Source organism: Tupaia chinensis, unplaced genomic scaffold (assembly GCF_000334495.1).
Source record: "Tupaia chinensis unplaced genomic scaffold, TupChi_1.0 Scaffold000113_1, whole genome shotgun sequence".
NCBI lineage: Eukaryota > Metazoa > Chordata > Mammalia > Scandentia > Tupaiidae > Tupaia > Tupaia belangeri.
Window position 1 is genome coordinate 5013831 of NW_006159577.1, and position 19223 is coordinate 5033053.

Sequence of the window (19223 nt, forward strand, 5' to 3'; positions counted from 1 at the left end):
TCACAGAAAAAAAATAGTAAGGGCCAACCAATGGCATATTGATTAAGCAGCTGGATCCCACATGGCCGACTGCACAGCTTGAGTTCCGGGCCCAGAAACTTGAAGGAAACACACACACACACACACACACACACACACACACTGGACACATGTGTCCACCCAAAATCTCAAGAGGAGAATGGAGAAGGGACTGTGGCATGGCCATGCTCCTCTGGGAAGGAGGTACTGTCTCATTTTTTCCCTCTTTCTCTCTGGCAAGCATACATCTTTAGCCAAAAAAAAAAAAAAAAAGAAGGAAATAGTAATAATTGAAGCAGAACCAAATTTAATATATACTTCTTAGTAATGCATAGTTCAAATAGCTACAATAAAGACCAAGGACAAATGGATTTCTTGCATTAAGGAGGAAACTGAATTAATACCAAGGTTCCTTATAACTCAAATTCTATTTAAACAAACATATAGTACTGACATATATAATATATGTACCTTGTCTAATCTAAAATCAGTATAGGGTATTTATCAGACTATCTAGTCCTTGATCTGTTAAACAGAATAGAACCTCTTAGGATTTCCTGCTCTTCACTAGACCTTACATCTCTCACCTGTGCAAGAAGCCGCTGGAGGAGATCAGCTTACAAGTTTGCTAATGATTCCTCCCGTGCTTCTGTACATACTTTCTCGCAACGTATGTCTACATTTTCAATTTTTGTAATAATGTTATTTGAAGATAAAGAGTTCCATAAGTAGAGAAAGTTTAAAACTATTCGACAACCTCAGGTCTCTCATAGATCTTAAAACTAAAATTCTAATTTCTAATTTATTGCTATGATTTGCAAGACAACTAAAATCAAAATGCATTTTAGTTCATGGATCACATTACAACGGTCGACTTACTTAGGTCTGACACTGTAAGATAAAAGGACTATATACATGTTACAGTATCAAGTAGATTTTTATTTATCAAAAAACAGCAATTTTTACCCTAGATTCAGCATCATAAATCTAAATGAATTAAGGATTCTCTATCAAAGACAGCATTTCTTTTCCAAAGAGTGAAGAACAAATATACGGGTGTTAAGATTTTTATCAAATAAATGTAGTTTCACTTTCTGAAATTCAGACAAGACAGCAGGTGTTGGTTATGTAGGGCAGGGAGAGTAGAGTCAGTGGAAATGAAAAAATATATACTATTTCAGGAGACAAATACTAACACCAGTACAATCTGTCAAATGCCTGAACAAGTACAATTTTTCCATGCATTTAAAAAGTGACCATTTGGATTTTACAAACCTGTGGATTATCCATGTACCATACAAAACTATCTTCTCTGGTATCCAGTATAAAATACCTTCGAAGAAATTTCCCGCTGTTTTCATTTTCTTCAATATCTAGAAAACCACAGATGCGATTCTGACGATCCACATAAGGCATTTCTGGGCTTGAACATTACACTGTAAAATAAAAATATTAATAGTAAATTCCCCATAAAAAAAATCACAGTATTTCTCAGTGGACTTCAAGTATAAAATGTGCTATGGTACAGTCTGTTTAAGAGGACCTTACTTTCCAACATTAGGTGGGGTCAGTTAACATAGACACACATCAACATCTGAGACATGGGCAAAATTGCTATTGAAATTAAGATGTAACTGTTCACATTGATGAGAATAAAGGAAACTTGATTCAGTTGAGGAAATGAATTCTTTTTTTCCCCAAAAAATAAACCCAGGTAAGCCAAATGTTTCAGCTATCCATACTTTAATTTCCTCATAAATCAAGATGATCTACCTTTTGGATTGTTTTTAAAAAATTTAGAACTATTTATTATTTATTTATTATTATTATTATTATTCACTCTGATCAGAGAGTGATGGACAAATGGATTGTTTGAGAGGAGGAGAAAGGATTGTTGCGTGGCCATTCCCCATGGGGGGTAGGGGGTGATTTCTTTCTCTCTCTCTCTCTATCTCCCTGGCAAGTGCATGCACCAATAATCTCTCAGAAAGAAAAAAAAAAAAATGTCTTTCAGAGCCTAGTTTATTTAACTCAGCATTATTTCCTCCAAGTTTGTCCATTTTGCCTCACATGACAGGAATCCATCCTTTTTATGGCTGAATACTGAGGCATAAATACCTCATTTTATTTACCATTCATCAACTGTTGGGCACTTAGATTGATTGCCTATCTTAGCTATTGTGAATAGCACCCCAATAAACATGAAAGTACAAATGATCTCTTATACATACTAATGCTCTTTCTTTGGGGTATATACTCATAATGGGGTTACTGGATTGCAAATTCTATTCTTCAGTTTTTGAGGAACCTCTATACTGCTTCCCATAGTGGCTATTCTAATTTACATTCCCACCAACAGTTCAGGAGGGCTCCCATTTCTCAACAGCCTCCTAGCACTTTTTACTCTGGTTTTGTTTTTTATAATAGCCATTCTACCTGGGGAGACATGATATCTCATTTTAAATTTTGATTTGTATTCTCCTACTGATTAGTGATGAGCGCTTTTTCATATGCGTATTGACTATTTACATCTTCCTTTAAGAAATGTCTGTTCAGATCAACTGCCCTCTGGCACTCATTATCTTTCACCATCCTGTCTCTCTAACACTCTCTGAATTGTTAAAACTAAAGTTGTACAAAATAAACTTAGCTAACATAAAAAGAGAGTAAAGCAGATATTATGTGCCTCCTGATGAAAACTATAAACACTATGTAGGAATGTAAGACAAAAATTATTTTTATCTAACTTTGATCCAGTCACTAAGACCCACTTATATCCAATTAACAATGTATAGGAAATACAGAACAGAGAGGAACATGTTTAACCACATAACAGGGATTCAACCAGCAAAAGCCAGACTGGGAAACAAAAGAACTCAACAGTTTCTTCAGCAAATAAAGTATTACAGGAAAAAAGGAAAAAGACACAAGTTTTACATTAAAAGCAACTTAAGAGGCATATCATATTCTGGCTCTGAAGTACTGAAACTTTTGTTGTATCAGTGAAAGTTAAAAACCACGACCTGGGTGACAAGTCATTTCCAATCATTTTTCTCTAGACACTATAGGCATGTGAGTTCTTCCTGATGGGATGATGAGTCCAAATCTGCAGTGTTGCAGGATGGCTTCTGTGATGATTTCCCAGTTCTTGGAGTTTTGGACAAAGAATCGAATGAAACACACAAATAGTATAAGGAAATGGTAGTTTATTAAGTAAAAGTACACTCCTAAGAGGTAGGAGGGGGCCTGAGCAGACAAAGAGTGGTTCAAAAGGCTTCAGCTGTTACATTCTGCATGATTTATCATTTTGACCTATGTCATGTGGGTTGATCATTGCCTGGGCGCAATGACTGTTCTCATCTCACTGGCTCTATCAAATGTGGCTAGTCCCACTGATTTCTCATTGGCTATGTCATATGTGGCTGGGCCCACTGGCTTTTTTTTTTTTTTTTAAAGGTCTCTCATATTTATTACTGAACCAACCTACCAATGCAGAACTTAGAGACAAGGTGAAGCATCATTTTTTCCCCAATAAACACAAATGTCCAGTCAATGGTGACCTTGATGTGGCAAGACCATAGTGACCTTGGCACAGCATAAATATATGGCCCATATCCTGTCCAGTTCCTCATAGACCCCGCTTGGTTCTTCTCCAGTGTCTCTTCTTGGATTTGTTCTTGATTTTTTTACCAGTTTTCATTCTAATCCACTGGGGAATAGGACAATTTTGTTTCTGTTTTTTGCCAGAAACCGCTTGATTCTGAAAGTCTTGTGAGAAGACATGGCGAAGAGCCGAGAGGACCGCTCACCCCACGAAGGCGGAGAGAGGAAGAGAAGGGAAAACAGTAGAAGGACGTGTTTAGAATCCCACTGGTTTATCTTTGACTATATCAAAAGTTGCTTGGGAGACCAGCAGTTGAGTAATAGCTATGTCGCTGGACTCTTATGTAGTCCACTGCGGTTTTGAGTCCCAGACCTGGTGGCTTAAACCCATGCTGGGCGCGTGTGCATGCACGTCCAAGATCCCGAGAGAAGAATGTTTTCACACTAGACAGGAGTGGTAGTTGCACCATCTTGTAGATGTATTAAATCCACACTACAATAGCTACTCTTATACCAATTTCACCTACAATATAAATACACAAGATATTTTAATGTTACTTAGTAGGCAGTTATTACAGTAACTGCTCCAACGCATTTATATTTTATACTGAAAAAGTAGACCAAATTATCTGCTTGTAAAAAGCTCATATCTCACTTCCTATACTGCCTTATGGAAAAATTGTCTTGAGACAGCAAAACTGTATAAAAACCAAGGAGAAGTTGTGAACAAGTGGCCAGCCCACACCCAGTTGTCCCAGCTATCCCTATAGAGTGCATGAAGAGGCTATCTTGCCCATTCAGTCAAGTCTAGTCCACAGATGCTTCCAGTACCAGCTGCCATATGACAGCAACTCTACAGAAGGTTCTAGAAGGGAAATGCTCAGATGAACCCAAGTCAACTCAGAAAAAGGTGAAAGATAATAATCAAGAGGGGTCGACAAGTGGCATGATGGCTAACAGCACTAGACTCCCACATGACTGACCAAGGCTTAAGTCTCAGACCTGGTAGCTTACTTTCTCTCTTTCTCTCTTTCTCTCTCTCTCTCTCTCTCTCTCTCTTTCTCTGTCCTTCTCTGGTCAAAGTAAAATAAATAAATAAGTAAAGTTAAAAAAAATTTTTTTTAAAAAATCAAGAACTTTGTGAATAAATATATTCTTCTGAGTTTTTGATTCCATAGATAGAAACTGTCACACAGATAGCTATTTAAAAATTAAAATGCACTTTTTGGGACCAGCAGTTGGTGTTAATGGCTATATTGCTGGACTCCCATGTAGTCGACCGCAGTTCAAATCCCAGACCTGGTGGCTTAGTTCAATTCCCAGACCCGGTGGCTTAAACTCACGCTGGGCATGTGTGAGTGCGAGCCAAAGAACCCAAGAGGAGAATGGAGAAGAAGGGATTGTGGCATGGCCATCCCCCATGGGAGTGATTTCTTGCTTTCTGTCTCTATGTCTTTCTGGCAAGCACACATGCCCTATAGCAGGAAATCAAAAACTATTTCTAACTGAATGAATAAAAAGAGATCAGGGAGCTGGCAGTTGGCATAGTGATTAAGAGCTCTGGACTTCCACGTGGCTGACTGCAGTTCAAGTCCTGGACCCGGCAATTTGATTTCTCACTTTCCTTCCCTCTCTCTTCCTCTTGCTCTGCCCCTCTCTTAATCTCCTCCCTCTCTCTCTGTCTCTCTTTGGTCAAACTGAAGAAAAATAAATAAATAAATAAATAAATAAATAAATAAATAAATAAAATAATTCTTTAAAAATAAAAGAAAAAAGTACAGAAGAAGGTATTGATGTTGGTCAGCAGGTGGCATGGGGATTGAGACACTGGACTCCCACATGGCTGACTACACTTCAAGTCCCAGACCTGGAGACTTGAAAATAATGCCAGGGGTATGTGTGTGCATGCCCAAATCCCAAGAGGAAAATGGAGAAGGAGGAGAAGGAACTGTGGCATGGCCGTCTCCCCTGGGGTGTGATTTATCACTTTCCCTCTCTGTCTCTTTCCAGTGAGCATACAAATCCTATGGCAAAAACCTTTTTTTTTTTTTTTAAAAAAAGAAAGAAAGAAAGAAAGAAAGGAAGGAAGGAAGGAAGGAAGGAGAGGGACCAGCAGTTGGCGTAATGGCTATGTCGCTGGACTCCCATGTAATCGACCGTGGTTCGAGTCCCAGACCCAGTGGCTTAAACTCATACCAGATGCGTGTGTGTGCGTGCCCAAGATCCTGAGAGGAGAATGGAGGAGAAGGGACTGCAGCATGGCCATCCCCCCGGGGGGTGATTTCTCCCTTTCTGTCTCTCTGTCTTTCTGGTAAGAGCATGCACCCCATAGCAAAAACGTCTCCAGAAAGAAAGAAAAGAAAGAAAGAAAAGAAAGAAAGAAAGAAAGAAAGAAAGGAGATACTGCAAATAAAAACCGTGAGGTACTATGACATACTTAGCACAATGGGTAAAATCAAAACAAACAAAAACCTGACAATATCAAATGCAAAAAAGGATGTGAAACAATTTTATACGTTGCTTATGAAAATGCAAAATCACATAGCAACTTTGGAAAATAGTTTGGCAATTTCTTATAAAGTTAAACATACCCTTAACAATGCAACCCAGCAATCTCACTTTTAGTGTTTATGCAAGTAAATTTAAGACTTAAGTTTACACAAAATCCTGTATTCACATGTTTATAGTAGCAGTATTCCTAACTGGCAAAAACCAGGAACAACCCAGTGTCACTCACTGGCTAATGAAGAAACAAACTGTGGTGCATCTAACACAACAAACCATAAAAGAACAGGCTAATAATATACAATGACACAGACAAATCTTAAAATGTATTTTGCTTAAATAAGAGAAGTCAGACCAAAAATGCCATGTGGACAGAGAACAGGTAAATTGGAGTGGAGGAGCTGACTTCAAAGAGTAATTTATGGGGACCAGCAGATAGTGTAAGGGTTACACTGATAGACTCCCACATGGCCGATCACAGTTCAAATCCCAGACCTGGAGACTTGAAACACACACTGGGCACATGTGTGTGCATGCCCAAAACCCTGATAGGAGAATGGAAGAGAAGGACTGGGGTATGGCCATCCCCCCTCGGGGGTAATTTCTCACTATTGGCCTCTCCTTGTCCCTCTGGCAAGTGGGCGCAACATATGACAAAAATCCCTCTCTAAAATAAAAAATAATGGTGGTTAAGGATGCTAGACTCCCACATGGCTAACTGTGGTTCGAGTCCTGGATCTGGTGTTTTGCTTTCTCCCTTTCCCTTTCTTTCTCTCTCACTCCCACCCTGCCCCTCTCTGGTCAAATTTAAATAAATTAAAATAAAGTTAAATAAAATAATTCTTTAAAATAAATAAATAAATTTTAAACGAGTAATTTGTGGGATAATGGAACTGTTTTTTGTTATGTCTGTGGTGGGATATATGACTATGAATTTATCAAAACTATTAAGTCAGGGCCATCAGGTGGCACAGCAGTTATGCAGCTGGGCTCCCATATGGCAGGTCGTGGTTCAAGTCTCAGTGGCTTCAAACTCAGTATGTGCGTGCATGTCCAAGATCCCAGGAGGAGATTGAAGGAGAAAGCACTGCAGCACAGCTACATCCCCCGGGGAATGATTTTCTCATTTTCTCTCTCACTGTCTCTGTTTCTCTCTCTCCAGCGAGTACACTCACCCTACGGCAAAAACCCCTCAAAAGAAAAAAAAAAACTATTCAGTCTACATGACTCAGAAAGTGAACTTAACTACATGTAATGCAAAAATGAAACAAAACAAAAAAACTACAGTGACAGAATTGGTAGGCCTTGACATAGAGGAAAGCCTGACTACAAAGGAACATCAGGGGATTTCTGTGGTGTTGTAATTGTGGTGCATCTTGATTGTACTAGTAGTTACATGGTTATACACCTATGTCAAAACTTACAGAGCTGTACCTTAAATTGGGTAAAACTTACTATATGTAAATTATACTCCAATTACCCTCAAAGAAAGAAGATACCATAGGTGCTCACCAGAATAGCTAAAATTAAACACACTGACAACACCAAACGTCATCAAGGTGTGGAGTATCCAGAATTTAAACACTGTCAATGAGAATATAAAATGGTACAACCACTCTGGGAAAAGTTCTAGCAATAAAACCAAATAGATCCCTATCCTATGACCCTGCCACTCTACTCCAAGGTATTTACTTGGGAGAAGAGAAAACACATATGCACCCAAAAACTGACAACTTTATTCAAAGTAGCCCCACACTGAAGGTCCATCAACAGGTAAATAAATAAAATGTGGTAATCTATTCAACAGGATACCCCTCCACAGTAAAAAGGAACTACTGATACAAGCGATAATATGGATGAATCTCAAAATCATTATACAACATTAAAATAACCCAGACATGAAATGTATGATTCCATTTTATAAAATTCTTAAAAATGCAAACCAGGACCAGCAAGTGGTAAGAGGTTAAGATGGCTGGATCCCACATGGCTAACTTAGCTGTTCGAGTCCTGTAGCTGGTGCCTTGAAAATCACCTCAAGTGCACGTGCATGCACAAACATCCCAAGCAAAGAGACTGTGGCATGGCCATCCTCCCGGGGGATAATTTCTCACTTTCTTCAAGCGTATGCATGCACTTGCTCTGTATCTGTCTCTTTTTCTCCCTCCTTGTCTCTCTCAGAAGTGCGTACCTGCTTTATAAAAAAAAAAAAACAAAAAATGCAGAACAATCTGCAGGGGCAGAACACAGGTCAGCAGATTCCTGGAAGTGGGAACTGAGAGAAGAATGGAAAGAGCTGGGCATGGTGGTATATGCTTATAGTCCCAGATGAAAAGCTGAAACAAGGGGATGGTACATAGGGAGACTCATTCTTAAAAGTATTAATAATAAGGGATCAGCAGATAGCATTACATAGCTGGATTCCCATGTAATAGACTGTGGTTTGAGTCCTAGATGTGGTGGCTTGAAACTCACACTGGGTGTATGTGCATGAGTACCCAGGATCCCGAGAGGAAAATGGAGGGGAAGGGATTGCAGTGTGGCCATCTCCCCTGAAAGCTGAGTTCTAGCTTTCTGTTTCTTTTGTCTTTCTGGCTAACATACGTGCCCTAGAGCAAAAATCTCTCTTTAAAAAAAAAGTATCAATAATAATAGTAATAATACTAGATTGTCTGGAAAGTCATGACATATTTTCTGTTTTTCTATGTAAAAATGCATCATTACTTTCCTGATAACCCAATAATTTGGGAAGACAGTGAATGAGTGAATGAGGCATTCAGTTGAGAACTGTTGGGGCTAAATGATGGCTACACAGGGTTACTTTGTCTCCTTTTGTAGATTTTCACAATTCACTATAAAAATTTCTAAAAATTTATACTACACAGACATGTCATTTCTCATCTATCAGATGAACAAAAATCAAAAGCTTTAACAGTACACTGTTTGATGAGATTGTAAATAAGAAAATAAGAAAGATTGTAAATAAGAAAATAAGAACTGTCAGGACCAGCAGTTGGCATAATGGCATGTCAATGGACTCCTATGTAGCCAATCATGGTTTGACTTCTGGACCCGGCAGCTTAAACTCACGCCGGGCGAGTGTGCATGTGTGCCCAAGATCCCAAGAGGAGAATGGAGAAGGGATTGCGGCGTGGCCATCCCTCTGAGGGATGATTTCTCACTTTCTGTCTGTCTCTAAAAATTTCTAAAAAAAAAAAAAAAAAAAAAAAAAAAAAAGAAAAAAAAAGAAAGAAAGAAAGAAAAGAACTCTCTTACAAAGTTGGTGAGAATGCAAAATGGTAAAATCCTATTGAGGTGACTTTGGCACCATTTAACAAAATCTCCTATGATCTTGCACTCCTACTTGAAAATTTCATTTAACTATTTTGTGTACATGATAAACAACACCTTACAGTTTTCTTACCAACTTCAAAGAAGATAATATATTTTTACAATGGAGAGACTTTACAGGCCCCACCATTATTAAATGATTTAGTACCCAACGAATCTAGAAGTTAGGTATTAACGGGCATTATTTCTCTCTAAATAACCCACACGTTATACAATTTCATTAATATAAAATACCCAGAGAGACAGAAAACAAATTAATGGCTGCCTAAGAATGGGAAGAAAGGAGAAAATGAGGAGTTGGCCTAGGGATGGGAAGGTACGGAGTTAGTTTTTTTCTTCCTTTCTTTCTAAGCTTCTTTTCTACAAGACAACAAAGAATGAGAGAGAGAAGCTGCCACCCCCACAAGGTCTTCATGCCACAATCTAACCCCAGCCATCTGCAAAAACATGGCATGCACAGAGAGACCTCAGGATGCGATCCCAGGACCCTCCCACATGATGGTCCAGCATTGAGAGCACTTTGTTATGGCTGACACCCACCAGCTGGCCCTGGGGTTTCTTTTTGGGCATGATAAAACAGTTCCAAAATTGACTGTGGTAATGACTGCGTAACTGAAAACCACTGAATTATATACTTTAAATGAATGAATTATACGGTTAGAACTGTATGTCAATAAAGTTGTTTTTTTAAAAAAGAAATAGGGACCAGCAGTTGGCGTAATGGCTGTCGCTGGACTCCCATGTAGTTGACTGCCATTCGAGTCCCAGACCCAGTGGCTTAAACTCACGTTGGGCGTGTGTGCATGCGTGCCCCAGATCCCAAGAGAAGAATGGAGGAGAAGGGATGTGGCATGGCCATCCCCACTGGGGGATGATTTCTCGCTTTCTGTCTCTCCGTCTCTGTCTTTCTGGAGAGCACATGCGCCCTATAGCAAAAACCTCTCAAAAAAAAAAAAAAAGATATAATTACAACTGTCCTTCATCTAGAGCACATCGTAAAACCCGTATCACTGACTACTGGGGTGATCAAGAGAGGGGACTGTGAACCTCTTCTCTATATATACTTAGTCTCTTGGGGAACCCCCTCATTCTCACAGGACTAAATACTGCTTACTTAAAAATCAATACATCAGGGGACCAGGAGTTAGCATAATAATATGTCGCTGGACTCCCATGTAGTTGACTGTGGTTCGAGTCCGGACCTGGTGGCTTAAAACGCGCCAGGCGCGTATGCTTGCGTGCCCAAGATCCCGAGAGAAGAATGGAGGAGAAGGGATTGCTGCATGGCCATCCCCCCGAGGGGTGATTTCTTGCTTTCTGTCTCTCTGTCTCTCTCTGTCTGGCAAGCACACATGCCCTATAGCAAAAACCTCTCAAAAAAAAAAAAATCTATATATCAGCTCTGAACACTCCACTGAACTCATGTACACAATTGCCTGCTCAACAGATCTACTTAATTTATCTAACATCACTAACTTAAACTGAGTTCCAGATAGTCCCCTTAAAACCTGATCCTCCTTTCAGTGTTCCCCATCTCAGTAAATGCCCACTCTCTTCTGGTTGTTCAGGCAAAATGTCTTAATGCAGTCTTCTTCCTCTTTCACTCCATGTCTAATCCATTGACAAAACCTGCTGTCTCTATCTTCAAATCATGTCCCTAATCCCACCACTTCTTGTCACTGGCTGCCCTGTGGTTCACCTCCTACCTGGACTATTACGAAGGCCTCTTTGTTTGAGTCCTTGCCTCATTTCCATGTATTATCAACACAGAATCAAAGTGATCCCATATAATCAAGTACTTATTTGATGAACATACATATTACTAATCACTGAATACTATTCTAGATATTTAAATATTAATTTATGGGGCCAGCAGGTGGCATGGTGGTTAAGCTGCAGGAAAAAAAAAAAAAAAGATATAATTACAACTGTCCTTCATCTAGAGCACATCGTAAAACCCGTATCACTGACTACTGGGGTGATCAAGAGAGGGGACTGTGAACCTCTTCTCTATATATACTTAGTCTCTTGGGGAACCCCCTCATTCTCACAGGACTAAATACTGCTTACTTAAAAATCAATACATCAGGGGACCAGGAGTTAGCATAATAATATGTCGCTGGACTCCCATGTAGTTGACTGTGGTTCGAGTCCGGACCTGGTGGCTTAAAACGCGCCAGGCGCGTATGCTTGCGTGCCCAAGATCCCGAGAGAAGAATGGAGGAGAAGGGATTGCTGCATGGCCATCCCCCCGAGGGGTGATTTCTTGCTTTCTGTCTCTCTGTCTCTCTCTGTCTGGCAAGCACACATGCCCTATAGCAAAAACCTCTCAAAAAAAAAAAAATCTATATATCAGCTCTGAACACTCCACTGAACTCATGTACACAATTGCCTGCTCAACAGATCTACTTAATTTATCTAACATCACTAACTTAAACTGAGTTCCAGATAGTCCCCTTAAAACCTGATCCTCCTTTCAGTGTTCCCCATCTCAGTAAATGCCCACTCTCTTCTGGTTGTTCAGGCAAAATGTCTTAATGCAGTCTTCTTCCTCTTTCACTCCATGTCTAATCCATTGACAAAACCTGCTGTCTCTATCTTCAAATCATGTCCCTAATCCCACCACTTCTTGTCACTGGCTGCCCTGTGGTTCACCTCCTACCTGGACTATTACGAAGGCCTCTTTGTTTGAGTCCTTGCCTCATTTCCATGTATTATCAACACAGAATCAAAGTGATCCCATATAATCAAGTACTTATTTGATGAACATACATATTACTAATCACTGAATACTATTCTAGATATTTAAATATTAATTTATGGGGCCAGCAGGTGGCATGGTGGTTAAGCTGCAGGAATCTCACATGACCGACAACGGTTCGATTCCCGGACCTGGCGGCAGCGCTCTTTCTCTTGCTTGCTCTCTCTCTCTCTCGCTCTCTCTCTCTCTGTCTAGTAAGCACACATGCCCTATAGCAAATTTGCTAAATAATAAAATAAAAAAGATTAACAACAACTTTACAGATTAAAAAAAAATTAAGACACTTGCCCAAAAGTCACATGGTTAAAAAGTGGCAGAGCTAGAATTCAAACCAAAGAAGTCTGGCTCTATAATCAGTGCTTTTTTTAAAGAGAGATTTTTGCTATCGGGTGTGTGCACTCACTGGAGAGACAAAGACTGACAGAAAGTGAAAAATCATGCCCCCATGGAGGATGAGAGGGACAGCCACACCACAATCGTTCTCTGTTCTCTTCTTGGAATTTTTTTGGCATGCACACATACATGCCCAGCATGAATTTCAAGCCTCCAGGTACAGGACTTGAATTACGGTCTGCCATGTGGGAGTCCAGCAATGTAACCATTATGCCACCTGCTGGCATGATGCTCTTAATACTACGTAAAACTTCACACTCTGCTAAAAACTCTTCATTGCAGTAGCTGTCAACCTCAGGTGCTCGTTAGAATTACCTGGGAATTTGGGACCAGCAGGTGGCGTGGTGGTTAAGATGCTGGACACTACCACATGGCCGACCACAGTTCGAGTACCAGACCTGGTGGCTTGCTTTCTCACTTTCCCTCTCTCTCTCTCTCTGTGTATCTCTCACTGGTCAAATTGAAATAAATGAATGAATAAATAAAATTAAATAAATAATTATCAAAAAATATTAAAAAAAAAAAAAAAGAATTTAGAGTATTCATAATGGCAAAGCTAACTGAGTCCCTACACCAGACCAATTAAATGGTTTGAAACTCTGAAGTGGGATCCAGGTATCAGAACTTTTTTTAAAGCTCCCCAGATCATTCTAATGCTCAGCCAAGGCTGAAAACCATAGTTTCAACATAAACTATCTTACTCAAAGAAAAGAGCCTTACCTAAAGGCCTCACCTCCCTCCCTGCCCCATCTCAATCCTCACCTACTCACTTATCTGGACACTGGACTCACCAGGCAAGCTCCCCATCAGGGAGTTCTAAATCAAATGTCACTTTCTCAATGAAGCCTTCCCTTAAGCCATTATCTAGAATCCAAACTCTCCTGCCACTTCTCTCTCTCTGCCCTATGTTGTTATTCTCCTTAGCATTTACTGATATCTAACAAAATATATTATTTACTTTATTTATCTTTATTTATCTGTTTCTCCACACTGGAATGCAGGCACTATGAGAGCAGAATATTTTTGTTATTTACCTTTGTCTCTCCAATGCATAAAACGTGGCTGGCATGTGGTAGGCACCTGATAACTATCTGTTGAATGAATGAAACATTGAGTACCCCACAATTACTGCATCTTACATATGTATGTAAGTTTCTACCCAGAAAGTTATTTTTTTCCTCAGCAGAAAAGAAGTCATTTAGCCCATTTAACTAGTTTGCTAAAATTTTAGAAGAAAAAAGATTCAAATACTGTATTTCTGTTTATATTTATATTCTCAGTAAAGCTAATATGAGGCAAAGACAGTTAAAACTATATTAAGGTCCCCAAAATTTATCTTTCAGCTTTACTCATGCTCTAAGTAGTTAGATTTTACAAAACAGCCATAAAGTGACATATATACAGTTAACATTTCATTAGTCAGAGGCCAGGAAATAAGCCAAAAAAAAAAAAGAACAAAAATCAGAAATACAGAAAAATTAAATTCTGCACAGTGAGACCTCAGGCCCACAGATTTCACTATTATCGATTAATCAGACGTCAAGTAGGACTCATTCTGTTGCCCTAGAATTGTTAATACAAAACTGAGGACACACAGACATCAAGAATCAAATTATCTGTGAGTTGGGAAATGCCCCTCTAATTCCCTTCTCCCACACACCTCTCAGGACTCCGACTCCTTAACCACTACCTTATGGTCCTTCCACTTTATATAAGCAGATAGCAGCAGAGAGGGAAAGAATTAGAAATCTTCCAAGTCTTCAGGGAAGGAGGAGGGGGTGTTCACCTAGAAAAGTGGCAGGGAGTCTTCAAAAGAAATTACTCACTAAAATCAGAAGTGCCTAAAAGAAGGGGAGACTGGCGTCTCATTTTTCAATTTTGATGTCTGCTTATGCAGTAGAGTGAGTGACTGATTCTATGCCCATATATGCTAGTCGAGGTCAGAGAGAGTTGACAATAAACAGCGGAGTACATAAAGGTGGCAGACTTAAGAAGCCTACACGCCACCATTTGGTATCATAAGGGAGTTTCCCGTGGGTCGCGTGAAACTGTAGAAGTACCTAAACTCAATCTGCCTTGCCATCATCAGAAAAATCTGGCTACAGAAATAAAGGTCCTCACCCCAACTCACACTCACGGGACCAAGGGATGGACTGACAGGATAGTGACATGCAGAGATAGATGTGTAGGTTGGGAAAGGTTTAGCCACAGAAAATGTAATATCCAGGAACTCTGAAATAGGAGTTTCTCTGCAAACTGTCACCAAAAAACGCCACTTTGGTTGCCTAACCCTGGACATCAATGACCTGCTATTGTTAATCAAGTGAGGGCTTTCACAGCACAAGGTAAGAAATACTTTGTATCTTTTTTTCTCTGCTGGCTAGTCCCTGTCCCAGTAGATCTCTGAACAGGAAAAGGAAAGAAGAATCCTAGGACCATACCACAATCCCTCCCTATTCCAGGTGCTTCAGGCAATAAGTGGCTTGACAGTAGGGTAAGGGAGGAAAGGCACTTTAAACTGAATATTAGATTGAAGGTTTAAACTGGAATAGATTAGACTGGAGCTTTTAATAGATGTAAATGATAGAAAAGCTATCATTTACCCATGATGTCACGAGGCAGAGGGGTGGAAGGAGGAAGAGCCTACAAAGCACAGTTGAAAGCAGTGAATGGTAAAAATTAAAACTGTCTTTTGTTTGTTCTTACCAAGCTCAGACTGCTAAATAACCTGATGACATATGGAACAGTATTACCCTGGGTAATGGGAGGGAACACCTGACATGGAAATTCTCATGAGGGATTTACTGTACCGGGTAAGATGCTACATTAGAAGCTCTCTGAGATCGCTTCCAATTCTAGTGCTTGTGATTGTCCTTCCTTCAAGAAGAGGTTAAATTTAATCCAGAATCTAGAATTTGATGTTTAAGTTAAACTATAGGCAGTTAAACTAAAGGAATAAAATGACAATTTTAGACTACAGACTGAGAAATCTGATAAGGGTTCTATTAAGTAAATAACGCTTTGCTCTAAACTCATCTAATTTTTAAAAATTTATTTAATTTATTCATTTTTTTTTTAATTTGACCAGAGAAAGAGAGAGAGAGAGAAAGTGAGAAAGCAAGCCACCAGGTCCCAGACTCAAACAATGGTTGGCCACATAGGAGGGTCCAGCACCTTAACCACCACACTACCTGCTGGTCCCCATTTATTTATTTATTTATTTTAAAGAGAGATCTTTACTATAGGACACATGCACTTGCTGGAGAAACAGAGAAAGACAGAGACAGAAAGCGAGAACTCACCCCCACCCCCAGGGGGATTGGCTGTGCCGCAATCCCTTCTCCATTCTCCCCTCAGGATTTTGGGCATGCACACACATGCAGGTGCACAGCATGAGTTTCAAGCTTGGGTCTGGGATTCAAACCGCAGTTGGACATGTGGGAGTCCTGCAACGTAACCATTACACCATCTGCTAGCCCCTAAAACTTATTTTTTAAAAAATCCTAAATGATTCTAATTTTCTTTTTGCATTCAACAGAAATACCAGTTCAAAGAAAGCTTATGATATAAAATCCCCAAAATACTATCTTCCTGAATCAAAGCAATTCAACTAATCAAAAGGCTTACTAAAATAAATGGCAAACATATTTTTTGCTTAAATATCTTCTAGGAATTAACAAACTCACATATTCTTTACCACACGGCAACTAACAAGGAAAAATATTACTCAGGGTTAAATGGTTTAAGGTCGCGCATTAAGTGTAACAGAATTCTACTGCTATAACAAATATCACGAGTAAGCTTTATTTTTACACAGGACATCCCATATTTTTATGTTTCTAAAAATAATGAGGCATTACAGACAAACATCGAAAGTTACCAAAAATTTCTGCCCCAAGAACCCCTTTGACCATGTCAACAAATTTCCAAATGCCGTATACTAATGAATGGCCAAAAGATCTAAACTTAAATTTTAATATGTATATCCTACTGGAACTATCTTTTGTATTATTAAAGATCTAAAATGAGATTTAAAAATCTTGAAATTGGGGCCGCCAGGTGGTGTGGTGGTTAAAGGCGTTGGATTACCACATAGTCAACTGCGGTTCGAGTCCCAGAACTAGCAGTTTGCTTTCTCGCTTTCCCTTTCTCTCTCTGTCTCTGTTCAAATTAAAAAAAAAAAAAAAATGGAATTAAATAAGTAATTATTTTTTTAAAAGTCTTGCGATTGAAAATTAACTTCTAATATTCCCAAAAGCAAACTGCTCAAGCAAGTGAAAAAGTAATTACTTGTATATTACTTTAGTTCACAGCTAGATTCAAATTGTAAGGACTCTATGGCAGTTACTCCTACAGTACTTGAAATTTTCTATCTAATAAAAACAGAATGTGAATAACTACTATCACATCCTGAAATAATCACTGCATTCTATCCAGAAAACTACCTTCCCATTATAAAAAGAACAATTATTTAAACCAGAGCAATTATTTCATAAGCAGCAATTTGTCAATGTCAAACTCTGAATTAAATTATGCTAATAAATTATTTCTTAGATTTCATTCTGGATTACAAACAATACTAGAGTCAAAATAACTGTAGGATTTCCAGTATGATTATAAAAATTACAGAAAGGAACTGTCAGTCTTAAGTCAAAAAGTCACTTTTTTAAAAGATCTATTAAATATTTCTAGTGAAAAAGTCCCTAGAAAAATGTCAAATGTTACCACCTTTCCTAAGTATCTTCCCAGGAGTCTGCGATAATCATCATATCCTATATGTTATCAACAAACATGTCAATATTGCCCAGAATGACTTTGGAAAGAAAAAAATCAGTGCTATTCTTAACATCCTTAAACACTTCTAAAAAGGTCCTTCCGGCGTATGAACTCATGGCAGCTTCCTCACAATTGTATACTTATCCTGTTTCACTCTCTCCTAGTCCAGGACAAACTCAAATTTACACACCATCTTTCTTTCCTATTTTGCTACACTGCTAAAACTGGAAAGAGAAAAAGATACACGCCTGATACTTTAATCCTCCCCCCAAAGAAATAATAAAAATACTAATTAACAAGGTAAATCTGATAGGAAGCAGTTTATCTATCTATATCTATAGATATAGATACAGATACAGATACAGATACAGATATGTATGTACCACATCTTGATGTGACAAAAGTTATCCAACGCCTACCCCAAAGGACAAATTCAGTCACATACGTAGATACAGGAAAACTCTTTGAGAGCAAACTATCAATGAATACACTGTACGGTTTACAGCACTATAAAATAAATTAACTATTAACTCAAACTCTGCCAAGCTTAAATATTCTTGTTTAAAATGCCAGTGCATGAAATGTAATTTCCCTTGGGAAGATTTAGCTAAGATAAGAAATATTTAAACAAACTCTATCTGGGGAAATAGGTATATATTTTGTTCCGTAAGTGTGCCAATATGGAAAACTGAATATGAAAAGTAATAGGTATTTTAGTGGAATAATCTTACTTTTTTAAAAATAACAGTTCTTCAAGTACTTCAGACTGTGACAAAAAATACGGTTTTACACACGACTTTTTAAAATTTTTCTGTGAATCATACAATATAGCTTACCCAAATTTTGTAGTAAACTGTTTCAATGGCATTAAACTAACATAGAAAGTAGGCAAGCTGAGTACCTGGAGGAAATAAAGCAAACTGATCGGTACTTCTAGGATAACAGACAATGATATAAACTTCACAGTGCAATATTTGTTCCAGTCATCAGACACACCGAAAATAAGATTTTCTCGTTAGAAAAATAATTCAAAGGGCAATGACTTTTCATTAAAGCAAAGAAAATCTTATTAGAACAGACAATGATCAATTGTAAAATGAGAAACAGTATTACAGGACTGGAAAGTGAAATAGAAGAGGAAAATGACATTTGCCTGAATTCTTTAAGCCTCTTCTTGGACCTGCCCCCAAAACGAGCAATCATGTTTATTTATACGCCGGGGCCTTAGTGGATGCTCTGCTCCAGGGCACGGCACAAGCAGAATTCTACCAGAGGCAGTAAACACTATAAATAACAAGACCACTTTCATTATGACAACACTTTCCCCTCTGATGATCTGCCCAAGAGAGTCAATAGAAAGCATTGAAATAAACCACAAACCACTCTGGACTGTCCCAAGGCGCAGCGGTTGGCGGCTGGCCTAGGAGCCGAAAGACCTAAATTCTGGTCGCCTCCCTGGTCCCACCTGTGTGACCTTGGCTAAGTCCCTTTCAGCAATTCCACTGTGCACCAGAGAGGTACGAGGGTAAATCACTAACGCTGCACTACTCTGGCCCAGGGCGGAGGCGACTTTGCATCGGCGAGTCCCGAAGTGAAACGCATGAAAACTAGAAGATGCCCAGCGCCGTGCAGCCCAGTGGGCACAGCCCTGGAGTGGAGCCACCCCGACAGGCGTCGCCGCCGGGAATCCCCGGACAGCTGGCCGGGCGCACCGCGTCCAGAGCGGTCCCCCACGGAGGGAGGAGGGCGCGACTGGACTTTTGAGCACAAACACCCTAGGAGCTCCTCCGCCCCGGCGACCGCCGCGGGCCTCCCC

At 39.3% G+C, this 19223-nt stretch overlaps 1 protein-coding gene across 1 annotated transcript in view; it reads right to left on the reverse strand.

Annotated features, from left to right (window-relative positions):
• PLEKHA1 (pleckstrin homology domain containing A1) overlaps positions 1 to 18263 on the reverse strand; it is an 80550-nt gene extending 62287 nt beyond the window's left edge. Inside the window, exons 1-2 of the mRNA XM_006143935.3 lie at positions 18244 to 18263; positions 1294 to 1454 (exon numbers count right to left, since the gene is read on the reverse strand). Of these exons, the coding sequence (XP_006143997.1) occupies positions 1294 to 1434 (141 nt within the window). The 5' untranslated portion in view covers positions 1435 to 1454; positions 18244 to 18263. The remainder of the gene's footprint in view (positions 1 to 1293; positions 1455 to 18243) is intronic.
• Positions 18264 to 19223: the final 960 nt, after the last annotated feature.